The sequence below is a fragment of the Dreissena polymorpha genome, chromosome 7, assembly GCF_020536995.1.
Source record: "Dreissena polymorpha isolate Duluth1 chromosome 7, UMN_Dpol_1.0, whole genome shotgun sequence".
Classification (NCBI taxonomy): domain Eukaryota; kingdom Metazoa; phylum Mollusca; class Bivalvia; order Myida; family Dreissenidae; genus Dreissena; species Dreissena polymorpha.
Window position 1 is genome coordinate 29,024,111 of NC_068361.1, and position 14,350 is coordinate 29,038,460.

General features: G+C 33.5%; 2 protein-coding genes across 2 annotated transcripts in view; one reads left to right on the forward strand and one right to left on the reverse strand.

The window, feature by feature from the left end:
• The window catches only part of LOC127836866 (angiopoietin-2-like), a 456,318-nt gene that overhangs the window by 411,664 nt on the left and 30,304 nt on the right, over positions 1 to 14,350 (forward strand). The window lies entirely within an intron of this gene.
• LOC127836881 (uncharacterized) overlaps positions 12,930 to 14,350 on the reverse strand; it is a 9,917-nt gene continuing 8,496 nt past the window's right edge. The window contains exons 3-4 of the mRNA XM_052363533.1: positions 13,993 to 14,064; positions 12,930 to 13,595 (exon numbers count right to left, since the gene is read on the reverse strand). Coding sequence (XP_052219493.1) covers positions 13,447 to 13,595; positions 13,993 to 14,064 — 221 coding nt within the window. The 3' untranslated portion in view covers positions 12,930 to 13,446. The remainder of the gene's footprint in view (positions 13,596 to 13,992; positions 14,065 to 14,350) is intronic.

The window sequence follows — 14,350 nt, forward strand, 5'->3', positions numbered from 1 at the left end:
ATGTTTCTACAAATACTTTTGTGTATTACACATTAAGAGTTTTTTTCGTTGAACATCATATTTAAATGCTTTATGTAATTGCAAATATAATATAATATGTTATGTTGTCAATGTGTTATGTTGTCATAACAATTTGTGTGTATCACATTTACCAAGTTCTCACAAACTGTGCATGAAAAAGAAACGCATTGTATTATAAATACATTTATGTACACTGACACACTCGAAGATCACACTAGTACATTTAAGAACTATATATAAGTCTATGAGTTTTAAATATGACACATACATGTGATAGGTATACATAATTTTTCAAGTCATATTCAGATCAGACAAGGGCTGTTTGTAAAACATGCATGTCCCTCATATGGGCTGTCAGTTGTAGTGGCAGCCATTGTGTGAATACGTTTTTTGTTACTATGACCTTGACCTTTGACATACTGACCTGAAAATCAATAGGGGTCATCTGCAAGTCATGATCAATGTACCTATGAAGTTTCATGATCCTAGGCCTAAAAATTCTTGTGTTATCATCAGGAAACCATTTTACTGTTTTGAATCACTTTGACCTTGACCTTTGACCAAGTGACCTAAAAATCAATAGGGGTCATCTGCGAGTCATGATCAATGTACCTATGAAGTTTCATGATCCTAGGCCTAAGCGTTCTTGAGTTATTATCCGGGAACCATCTGGTGGACGGACCGACCGACCGACCTACAAACCTCACTGCGGGGAATCACGTGGTTTTATTTTGATATGAAACACGGATAATGGCGGCGTAATTGTCTCGGTAAGAGAAATATTTTTATTTCTTGTACCTAAATGTTTGATTTTAATATACTAAGATGTAGCCTATCATATGCGGAATCGAATTCCGGGTGTAATGGTACCTTACATGTCATATATTACTGAGTACTTTTCTCGCTTACCCTTTGAATTCGTATACATGCGAATGAATGACAGTGATAGTTTTCACGGATTAAAATGAATTCTTCACAAATATGATTAAAATCAACATTACTAAACTCGTTCTTATAAAATATACACCAGGGTTTCTTTACATTACAAAAAATACGCCTGAGAGTCTGAAAACTTTGCAGTTTCTGCATAATACATCACAAAACAAAAATGATATGTTTCACGGAATACAAATTAATGATATGTTTCACGTTAATTGTATGATATGTTTCACGTATTGTCTAAAGGCGAGAAATTAAACGTCGGATATTTTCAGAATAATGCAACATTTAAATATGATTCTATTTTTACTATTACCATATTTTTGTGATACCGGTAAATGTTACAAGGCATGCAATTTTTCGTACAAATGACATACTTGTATCTGGTGAAATCCGGTTTGGTATCATTTAAATACTTTAGATTAATACATGTATAACAAATACTAATTATTTTAATAGTTTGAAGCGCTGGTAAATATATTTTTTATTAATGAACATTGTGAAAACAATTAAAAGTCCACGGGCTTTTTAGTGTGCCAATATCAATAGTACTCTTACTGTACTTATTTTTGTCCACTGCAATTATTAATTTAAAGGACAATTTTTTATGTTTTGTTTTCTTCAGAAACTACGTGTTTGACTGTGTACAAAAAATATCAAAAAGGAAGAAAGAAGATGGGCACAGTATCTTCCTCACGGACATCTTTACAGCTCGGGTCTCTCGGTGTACGTTGGGAAAAAGCGCGAAGAAATGAGTAAAAAAATCCTGCCATCTGATAAGATGGGCATACATACGTAAATAATTGACAGTATGGACGAAGAAATAATTTCGATGTGACAATTTTCATAAACGGCAGTTTGCTGTGTAAATTAAAACTTTAATTAAGTTAATATCACATACCACAGAGTTTGAGACATAGCTACGGTGGCATAAAGTATAATTCGCTGTAAAAACACACCATGTGCTCAGTGCGCTAGTTACAAAATGGCTGACATTTCAAAAAGTTTCATTAGTCAATTATTGCTTTCCCACGCGCAAACTGTTCTGATATGATAACTTTTCTGATTGGTCAGCTATGGCGTGCGCACGTGATTGCTATCGCGTGCGCACGTCATAGTTTTCGCGTGCGCACGCGATGGACCCAGTGAAATCAAACATTTCCTTTGTCCCCTTTTGCCATCGTACCTTACCGCCGATGCAGCATATTGTTTAATGTATGCATTGTTCTGAACAAAACAATTCCCTGCGATATTTGATATCAAAGACAATTAGTTATGAATATTTATCCAAATGTTGAACAGATTTTCAATTTACTGCTTGTATGTTATTATATATTTTGTTGCATACAAACGGATTTTGTAACATTGTCCTGTACTCGGTTTGCAAGATTAATTTCTATACGATCAAAAGTGTGTGAGCTTAGTTAAGCTGCTCAAATTAAAACTGCCGGCGTTATTAAGATGTCTTATAAATTGCTGTTTTTAAATGATTGTTCAATAACAAAACGCTAACTTGATTTATTTATTTCAAAACAATAATAGGAAAAACATGGATTTGCGTTTATGTGTTCACAAATCAGCAATATCACAGCTAATTAAATTAAATCACATTGTTAATCATGAGAACAGGTAAATAAAAGTTACGTTGGAATATCACAACAGAATCACCATAATCACCTTCAAAAAATAAAATAAATAATAAACGGAAGATAATTCAAGCGTATCACTCTCCCTGAGGATAACCATGACGACATGACTGTGTAAAAATTGCACCTATACAATCACTTGAAGTAAATCACTTATTATAGATTGTGTTAAAATTTGTTGCACAATTAAAAAATTGCAAATAAAAATAAACAACATAAAACACAAATAGCGTTTACACGTTTCAGCTTTTTCTAAAGTTGAATGCGTATTATTGCTTGCAACCGCATTGGTATTGTTATCTTGTTTGCACAATTTATGATGCCTATACAAATTCGGCTTGTGAGTATATGTCTTCCCGCATTTTCATGCATGTTTCTTGACCCCAAGATGCATAGCCATGTGATCATCAAACTGGTCTATCCTTTTCATTTCATGTCCTCATGTGTCACATTTTAACGTTGCTTCTTGGTGTTGTGTCATGTGCGCTCTTAGGTCTGCCATTATTGCGAACGACCTCCCACATGTCTCGCAGACAAACTCTTTAGTTTCCTTACGTGCTGCGCACCTACAGAAAAGAAAACACCAGTTTGCAAAAGAAAACATACAAGGAAAAACAACAGATGTACACGTCGGACTTGTATGCTTCTCATTTTTGTAGTTTAATACAAAGTATTGCGGTAAAAACCATTAAAAAACTGGTCAAGTATTTCATATTTAATAGAGTGACTTGACGTTTTATGACGCAAAAGATAGTAGATTTAACTTGATCCAATGCGAATGTTTTAAACTTTTGCCATTCTAGAAGATACGCATTTTGTCACATCCGCCACTAAAAACGGTGCAACGAAGTTAGAGTATTGTTGTGAAACTCATTTCCCGCCATGAAATAGATCCACCTTAACATGTCAAACGTTTTTTGGATCATTAATGACAAAAAAAACACAATCGAAAATCAACCTGGTGTTTTTGGTTTCCTTTTTCGAAAATACATCGTACCAAATGAGTATACATTCCATGCTTTGTCAATGGGCATGTACATTTCTTAAGAGCCATCATCAGCAATTGCAAGAATTGTAACGTAAACATTTTAACAATTTCGAAACAATTTTGGTTGCAATGTGTCGTAAAAATTGGCAATAAACAGTAACAGTCATATGTGCTTGAATACAAAAGAATTGTCTCACTCACGTTTCTGAAAATGCCTAATTTTCACAAAACAATCTTACCTGTGCCTTGTTAAATTAGCTTTGCTGTAGATCATCCGTCCACAACATCTGTATGGCGCTACCCCCGTATGTTTTCTTTCATGATCGTTTAATCCTGAGGCGCTTCGAAAAGCCTTGCCGCATATTCTACACAAACCAAGTCTGGAAATAAATATTTACCTAGCTCTTTAACAATTGTTACGTGAAACATATCATAAATATTTTACTTAGTGTAACATATCATTTTTTATTTACGCGTTTATTTTTTTACATATTGATTGGTAAGCCGTCAAGAATATCGTACATATTGTAGATGATGTTTCTCGAATTTCTCCTGCAATGTTGTGGTATGACCTATGTTAATTTTATGAAATATATTACACAACGCCTTTATTCCGTGAAAACTATCATTTAAAAATATTCACTTTGAAATAAATTCAAAGGGTAGGCGAGAAAAGTACTCAGTAATATATGACATGTAAGGTACCATTACACGCGGAATTCGATTCCGCATATGATAGGCTACATCTTAGCAAATTAAAATCAAACATTTAGGTACAAGAAATAAAAATAATACTCTTACCGAGACAATGACGCCGCCATTATCCGTGTTTCATATCAAAATAAAACCACGTGATTCCCCGCAGTGAACCTACCGACCTACCGACATGTGCAAAACAATATACCCCCTCTTCTTCGAAGGGGTGCATAAAAATAAACATCTGTTGAGTTTGTTTACGTAAAATATAGTTTATAAGCACATGGTGGGGCATCGGTAAAGTTTACGATTGATGTTAATGGTTGTTGATCAGAATACAATTATAAAATGTTAATTATGTGTGAAATTTAAGAATGAAAATCATGAAACTAATGGCTTGTAGTGTGGTTGACAATATTCGCTAAAGTCCATGTACAGATTCCATCTGGAGACACTATGATTATGTATATACGAAATTGTTCTGTTTAATGAACACTCGACTTGGAAGTTACTTTATTTTTACTGTATAACATTGTTGCTACACCTGTTGCACGTTTTCCATTTGAAGACATGTAATTATGACTTGATTATGTAAGATTAAATTATCGTTTTGTTGTGGAATGTTCGTCTAAGCCCATTCGAATCTTAGATTATGTAATGTTTACTATTAGCAGAAATTTATTTGTTTAAAGAAAATGTTGTACAAACTATATAAGTGTGTTCTGTCTTAACTTATCTAACTGTTAAAAAGCACTTAACAGTATGCCAACTGTTTCGTATTTGGTGCTAGCACTGTAATATGTTTGCTGATATGTCTCTGAAGCCCACTACGTGCAAAATCTCATTGGAACTAGTCTGTCTTCCGACCAAGGAAAATAACAAGCAATGATCATTGTTTGCCTAAATCAGTCAGCAAGCATGCCACAAAGTTTCTTACTTAATTGGATACAAAATGCAGAAACACTATCGTTAAAGTTATGGACCTCTTGAATGGACGCCAAAAGAACGCGATGTTTAACATGGTCTTCCAATTTTTCTAAATTAAATTCGGGGAAAAAAATCGTTTATTCTAAGTCTTCAGTGTGGTGCCGGAACATACTATTGGCTGCATGGACACTCAAGATGTTAGCGTAAACTGGTTTCAATAAATGTTTCCATGGTAATAAAGTCGATGCAACTGTCGCTGGGAATACTCAGCAATATAAATAGCAGCCAGTCTCCACGGCAAGGAAGGCCCAGGCGATAATTAGACGATGATGCTGTGAATGATGTCAAGAAATATGATGCGAATTCTCAGGAGGTACAGTACGATAGATTCTCTTGTTGTTTTTATATCTTGCATGTTTCGTATTATGAGAACATGGAAGCATCAGCGCTTTTCAACGGTTTTCAACCAAATACCGGCGTCGGTGTCGTCGCAGTACAACTATTAAGTGTATCGTGCACCACATGTATATCAATGGAGGTTTTCATTTTAATAGCACATAGGCTTCTCTAACGCAAGTCCCATAACTTCAATTTGGCAAAACAATATCCGTTTATTACTTTGAACATTTATTAAGAAGAACACCATGCATCTTCAAAATTATATTTGTTTCTGCTACATATATTCATACGAAATTTCACTTATGTTTACGAGGTAGTGTTGGTCCTTCACTGACCAAGATCCATACACATTGAAGCGGACATGATGACAATGAACAAATTTAACATTTATGGTTGTCAATTTATGTTAACCCCTATGCCAGTTATAAACGTATTATCCATACGTGAATATAAGCATTATAAACTCTATAGTATTTTTTACTGATTTCGATGAATGACACGTGTTCATATACATTAGTATTACTCTTTTTATTCTGAAGAAGTATTGTGCTTGTTTGAACATATTGCAAGCATTATATTTAATCAATATCTAATTTTGCAAAACTGTGAACATGTCCCCTACTTGGAACTTCTGAAACATTACATTAAATTCACAGTACACCCATCCCCATGCTGTTAAGTGGACAGTACTATGCTGAATTCACAAAGGATCTCTCTCCGTATTCAAAATATCTTACGACGAAGTACTCCTTCAATTTTTATCATGCACAAATAACACTTGAAAGCAATGTCTAATTAAAGTACGTTATGACTGTGAACACACTGTTCATTATCCTTCATAATACCCTGAAGTAAAACATATTATGAATGCATTGATAGATGCTTCGGCATGAGGTGTGCATGATCAAACCTCTAGTTAAGCATCAATTGGAATTCTTGAATGAATGGTTCTCTTCACAATATGAGGCGATCGTTCGTGCAAGGTGAATTCACGCATTGTGTATCATACGGAAGGGGGTTAGTATGAACCCGTGTAACAAATATTAGTAAACTTAATTCCATAATTATAAATCCTAAAAGAAGTGCAAGTGGGATCGTTGGAGGGGATATTCTTAAAGCAATATGTCGTTCGGTCAATCTGTCTCACTGCACATGCGTATTGTTAGAGGGTTATATGTTGATTGGTTAGTTTTCTTTAAGTATTCTGTCCTTAGCACCTTCATTTTCATTGCTAGTTCCAATTCCAATTCAAAAATAATAGTTAAAGGTAACGTACAAATATAATTTACAATTGCTTTGCATGGTTTGGTTTAAATATAAAGGATAATGAGACGATTTGCACACGACGAGAGTAAGTCACTGCAGGTCAAGCCCATGGTCACACTTATGGTAATTCGTTTCCGTTCAATATAGTTTTCTCTGTCGATACGTGTTTGTGGGGGTGGCGGGCATCCAACTCCGCTGCGTACATAGTTTAGAAACAATAAATGCATATGATTACACATTTCAAACATGATACAATAAACTTTTTTTACATTACAATTTAACAAATAATTATATTAATAAAGAATGTATTTAAGTCCAATATCACAACTGGTGGAAAAGGGGAAACAACAGTTCCCATTCTTTACTTTTACGCATATCATTAAAGTGATTAGTTTTGCTTAGTACATAGCAATGTACGATTCCGTTGATGTAAGAGTAGAATTTTGTTTTGTTCATTTTAAAATTTTAATTAATTTTGTTTTAACAAAAAATAAATGTAAATTTCATTTTTTTTGCATTTCCCAACAACATCCAAGTTTCGTGTGCGCCATCATCTACGACTTACAATAGATGTTCATGAACATGTTAAACTACGAATCGTATAGTCTATATTGTGGTTGCAGATATTGTACAAAGCAATGCATAACATTATGATTTTTATTTGTGATAGGAATAACTTATTATGTGTCTGTTTATTTTACCATATTTGAACGTTGTTTTGTCAAGGTATGCCTCCACTTTGTACTTATTTGAGGGACGTATATTACACTTACCCATATCAAATAGTCTGTATTATATTTTTTTATGAATAGAGCATATTTAACAATTTATTTTGTATGTTTTGTCGTCTAATGCTCAAGCAATATCATTGTATTATTACACGTTTATTCAATTGCAATATTTCCATTGTTTTCTTGTTTTCTTCTTTTGTTCATATAGCTCGTTCTATGGATGGACATTTTAGGGAAATCAATGTTTCTTGTTGGCCATTGCTTTGAGCCTTTGAGGGAGGGACAAACTATTTCATAATATATCCATTTTAGGGCATGGGGCACGAACTTATAGGCTTAGAGGCTAATGAGTTAATGTTCTTATTATCCTGGCATAGAAAACTATGAGTTGAGATCTACAACGGGCTTGGACGGGTAGTTCCTGCCCACTGAATCACACAACATGGATCACTGAATGTAAGTATTTATCTGCATTAAATACACCTGTTCATACAAATGCTCTCGCCTAAATTATTATCAAATTTTTAAAATAAATGACTGAATGATACCTTGCAACAGTTTTGTTTTAATGTTGCCAAATTCGAATGCATGCTTACACTGACTGTAATTTAGAGCCGCGTAAAAATGCAGTATTATCAAAAGATGTCGCAAGAATACAATTATACAATGGTTTAATTTACACTAGGTTGGGAGTACAAACAGTGTACAATAACTATTTAATGTATTTTTAAAATTGTATCTGCATATAAAGACGACATGTGTTTATATAATTACGATTTATGTTTATATAAAGGTATTTAGCCTTTATATAAACAAGCTATGCCTATATATAATGAGAAAATGTTCGTTATCATTATTACATAACGATTTATGTTCATATATAGATATTTTGCCTTAGAAGTATAATATAAATAAGTAATGCCTTATACATTGGGAGATTATCTGTGTATAATATATTTGTATCTGTATATTTATACATTTTATCTATATATAAAAAAATCATATCTTTACATATTAATGCTTTATCTGTATATATTCAAAATATGTATTTATATATTGTAATTATGCATATATATAATGGTTACAGGCATTCATATAAAGATCTTTTGCCTTCATATAAAGAAGTAATGCCTTTGTATAACGGAAGATTATCTGTATATAATACATTCGTATCTTTTTATTTTTACATGTTATCTATATATAAGAAAATTATATCTTTATATATTAATGTTATTAATTAATATTGTGATTATGCATATATATAATGGTTACAGGCATTCATGCACAGTCAGATTGACGTAATATCACAAGTCTTAGTATTATAAGACAGTCAGGGCGTTCCATAGAACTCACCAGAATTGTGCTTAGGATAGAACAAGGACACCTTAACATAAAGTCGTTAACATAAACCACCGCCAAGGCACCGATACAAAAATTAAATAACATAACGTTTAAAGCAAAACATTGATTATTAACAATAAACTATGCTCCCTTCCACAAAATAAAATTTACGAGTTATACCATCGTGAAATTCATAGATCTCGTTTTAATATGCATATGTTCTCCAAAATATTTGAGCTTGTGCTTGCTGTGATATTTTATGTTGCGTATAGACATCGGTGTCAAGTATATCTTAACATTTTATACGCTTTCCTTTACAGGCATTTTTAAACTTTCACGTTAATTTGTTTACCTTAATTTTGTATATAACAATAACACAGTAAAACGATTAAAACATGTTGAAACATGTCCACAAATCAATTACCAGACATCAGCTAAAATATCCATGTCGCTTGATTCTTGAAATAATTACAGGTTTTCCGTGCAATGAAATTTGACACTGTCATTTTGGTGCACCCGCGTTAACTTAAGTTGTTTATATTGCTCCATCAGTTATCCCACAGAACACATATACTAAATATAAATATACCAGTTTCACCATATGCTGTGCTTTTGTTGTGTATTATACGTTAATAGACATACGATGATTAACATGTATGTATATACTATGTTAAACCGATTAAATGAATAAATATGCTTATAGAAAAAAAATTATGTTTATGACAAACGGATTATTTTTGTTCGCTTTTTCTTCAAAAATAAATTGTTGTCAGTGGTGGTATTGTTATTGCGCAAATATTGAAATGAACATAACTGGTCGTTGATTAACCTTTGGGAAAAGTATTTTAAACTCATAACTATGCAATTGTTGCAGAATCAATAAAGTGTTAACACACTGGTTATAGTGAATATGATTACTGCTTTGTCATCACATTGAAATGTGTTATGCTCAACATTTCAGACTCATAATACCTTTTCCATGAAACAAATGTGGAGGTTTTCAGCCTTCTTATTAATTATTATGTTTGGAAAGCTTTAGTGATAAATAGTTCATTAGCAGTATTTAGACGACGCTTGATACTATTGCTTGCTTTTACATTAAATAAACACATATGGCATTTTAAGATTAAATGATGCGTATAAGATGCAAAGAAGTTGTTCAATGAACAATTGACTAAATAAACGGTGTGTTTTATACATAAACGTCTACGCATCTAGGGGGAGAGGGCGGGGCGGTACCCTTGTTAGCCATAAGCTGTAAACACTACCGTTTCGCCCTTACCCCGATTGTACACCCCTTGGTATACAATGTTGAAATAATTCGTGATCTAAGCGTATGGAAATAAAAAACCTTAACAACCTTATCTTATTAGTTGAGTTTAGCAAGTGCAATAAGGTTAAATTTGTACGTAATTCGTTCATTGCAACATTGAAGTCCTTACTTGGCAATCAAATATACGATATTCTACAATTTAAAACGACACGTGGCAATTTTAAGAGGACACGAAACATTCGAACAGTGGATTATCGTATTGTCTCAATTATATTTACCAGGAAAAGAAGCATCAGTATTGAGTGTAATTTTTACTTGTCGCTGTAATATTTCGCGTATCGCTTTGAGTGTCGTTTGTCGCTCTCAACGGTCGAAATGCGACATTCAAAGCGACGCACTATTCGAGATGTGATAATCAAAACAACCAGTGACATTATATCACGCAAATAGCGTGCCGTTGTAAGTTTAGAAAGTGATCCAGTTCTTCTATCTCTCATTTGAGAAAATATCTAGATGCACAGGTATGCCAATTCTTGACGTGCTCATCGAAATTCATCAGTTTGGGAATACCAGCATGTTGTTAGGGGCTTATGTTAGATTATTCTACTTACAATTGTCATTGGGTAGCTTATGAAATAATATTAGCCCTAAAATACCCATACATTATTTATTGAGCAGGTCATATACAAGTAATTAAAGAGTTTCCTAAAAATATTTCGTGTGTAAGTTATATATCCCTTCGCGTCTCTAAAGTATCTTTGGTCACTGAGTGCAAGATGTATACTCCGCAAAGCAAAACTGTTAAGATTTGATTGTAAAGTTTCAGTCCTCTAGCAGCAATACTGCTTAAGCTAATAAAGCGGCAATACCTACTGCTATGTTCAGAACACGCGAACCATTATAAATGGAAGTGCGCAAGATTGCATGCTGTGTTGATATATTAGAATTGCTTCAATAGTATAAATATTTCTCGACTTACGCGAGACACAAAGAAGTGGATTGGTTTAAGGACAGCTTCGCGGAATGGCAAATCTATATGCCCCACTCCCATCCTTTATAACGTAGGCATAACAACACATTATTGTCTCAGTGCCTTTAACTGACTTGTCTACATATTGACGAAAATACATGTTTCCAACCTTTTTTCACTACTTTCACAAGACGTATACGGCATTGATCGTTTAAGATCATCAATAACTTCAATGAGGTCAATTAGAATTGTGTTAGCGGATGTATTTTCTGCGTCACACCACAACAGTTAATGTGTATAGCTCCAGTTATGAAAATCAACTTCTCAACAATTCATACCGTTATAACTTATATATAGATACACACACACACTTACTATGGAATCAACGAAATAATAAAATTAAGTGTCATTGATACTTTATAACGCTTATCCTCCCAAATATTTCAATTCATTATTCTCTCGCGTTATTTGAACAGACATCGATTTACTGTAGTCTGCATATGGTAGACACTCGATACGCGATATTTGTTCGAACAAATGTCGCGCTTCGTTTAAAATGTCAGGCCTCTTAATATCGTATTTCGTGCGCCATGGGTTTAAGTCGATAAGAATTGCAATACCGTCGCTTGCCGATTTGAGAGTCGCCTGCCACCTTTTGAGCAACCTTTATAACGACAAGCGACATTTCGAGGAGACACTCAAGTTTGAATGTAATTTTAATAGTAAAGTATACATTCGTCGATTCGACATTCAAATGTTCGAATGTAGCGTGTCGTCTTAAATTGTTGCTTCTTATTTTTAATTATCAATTATCGTGTCGTTTGTAACTTTTATTGTCATGTTTCTACCTCAAAGGTCGACAGGCGACGTTCGATGTGATACTAACTGGATTTTGTAAATTTGTCTTGGAGGTGAGTTTAATCTTTATGTAAGTAAATGGTAACACACTACTTGAATAAGAGACAATTAAAAAACTGAAATATTGAGTTTATGTTTCATTCACTGTATCACAGTGTTCAACCACCTCCATAAGTGATTTGCTTAACGAATATGGTTAACTTTCCAATAAGTGTCAAACGGTAATCGTTTTACTGACAAAACGTTGTCCATTCAGTGCCTCTACATATGGGAGTTGAGTGTTTCCTTTTTCAACTAGTATATGTTCAAAGTGTATTCTAATGTACTTAAATTGAACAATTCGTGTGAAGAAGTGTTTTAATAACTAAATGTAATACTAGGATGATATGTTCACCAATACGTGTATTACTCGTGTATTTAGACACGTCGCAGTGAATAAATGTGCTTGACATAACGTTCATGCCGGCCACAGGACAAAGGTAGTGCAGACAATGCACGCTTACAAAATATAAAATTACCCTTTTAATGACATAATATACTTCTGTCTAGCTGATGTTGTTTAATGTTGAATATGTGTGCTTGTATAATGACTTGATATTAGATATTTGACGAACTTAATAAGCCTTTGTAAAAATCTTGAAAGTATATGTTTGTTTTTTAATTTAATCATTTCTTTATATGTATTTGAAATTTCAAACGTGAATCCAACCCTTCAGTTCAAATTCAAACTAAATGCGGAATTTGCAATTGAAATCTTTTGGACGTAGTTATTTCGAAGTCGCCTAAACATCAAGAAAACATCGAAATAACGCGGGGTCGGATTTATTTGGATCGCGGAAAATATTAAACGTTCATACATGGTAAAAACACTACAACATTTTAACATATTATTCAATAATGATATGTATATTCCATTTTGTAAATAGCCATCAGACACAACATGTTGGATTATCTGTTTACTAAAAATTGATATAATTAGGTTGAAAATATTCGAATTAAACGAGTTTAGTTTAGTTAAATAACGTAAACATAAAATTGTGTCATTAAACATTGTTTCAAAATATTGCTTACATCGAAAAAACTGAGGTTGAATGAATAGCTCTAAATGTAAACATAATGTTCAGATGTTTGTTTGCTAAAGGCAAATAGATTAATTAGAAAAAAAAAGTATGCGGTTGGTGGTTTATTTTGCTGGTTCGGTTAGAGTTAATATTTTATCTTCCTTGATTTTTACGTTTTCACATACATGTAATTCATCTATTGTAATAAGTTTCTTGTTTTGACCATGAAAACATGAAATTCAACAGATACTATAATGCCAGAAGCAATTGTTTCTTAATATGTGCTTATGTCCCTAACGGCCAATCCAAATATCATTTGTCTGTCCAATTCTATCGCCCTAGGTTGGCTGAAGGTGGGAAGAAGCAATCAGGAGGAGCGCAGTTTCTCCAGAATGCCGCGTCCTTGGCCGCAGCCTGGCTCTCCCAACACGTGGTCGGCGGGCAGCAGGCACCAGTGATTGTCCGATAACACGTATACCCTGAAAAACAAGGGGTATCCATCAGAAAGTGATTCAAACATAGAAATGATTTAGCTAGACCAAACATGTACAAGTAACATTTGTTTTATGAAACTACGAAGACAAATGTTACTTGTTGAACCCATAATATATATGTGATTTTAATTTCACCCGATGCCTTGAAATTGACACTTTTACACATACTTTTTTATATATTCCTAATTATGCAAATACAATTCTTTTGACGATTAAATGATTATATAATCAAACAATTAAGTTCAATTTCATTTCTTAATGTTGGTTTAAAAAAATAGTTTTATACAAAGTGTAGTTGGATCGGAGAAATGAATTGAAATATCCAGGAATCAATAATAATTCACATATCTATGAGTGCAACGATACAATTATGCATATCTACCTTTTGTACAACCACATCGGTCCGTGCACACTGCACCGGGCTGGCTTGGTACACGCCTGCATGTTCCGTTTACTGGGGATAAACTTAAAAATGTTAACACGTTCATGACAATTTATCGAGAATATTGGATTGTTTTATTTCATTTTACTTCTCATTCAAACCATTGTTTCAGAAATTCATTCATTAGTAAACAACAATAAGAAAGTTTACATTGCTCCATTAAGTACATTTTATGTAAATTATCCTGGTGAAAATATCCAACTTCCTGTAATGTCATAATGTCTCGTGGTTGATACGGTCACAGTATAAGGACAGTGCAGATTAGACGTTCATTTCTCGCTCAATTAGGTGACCCCAC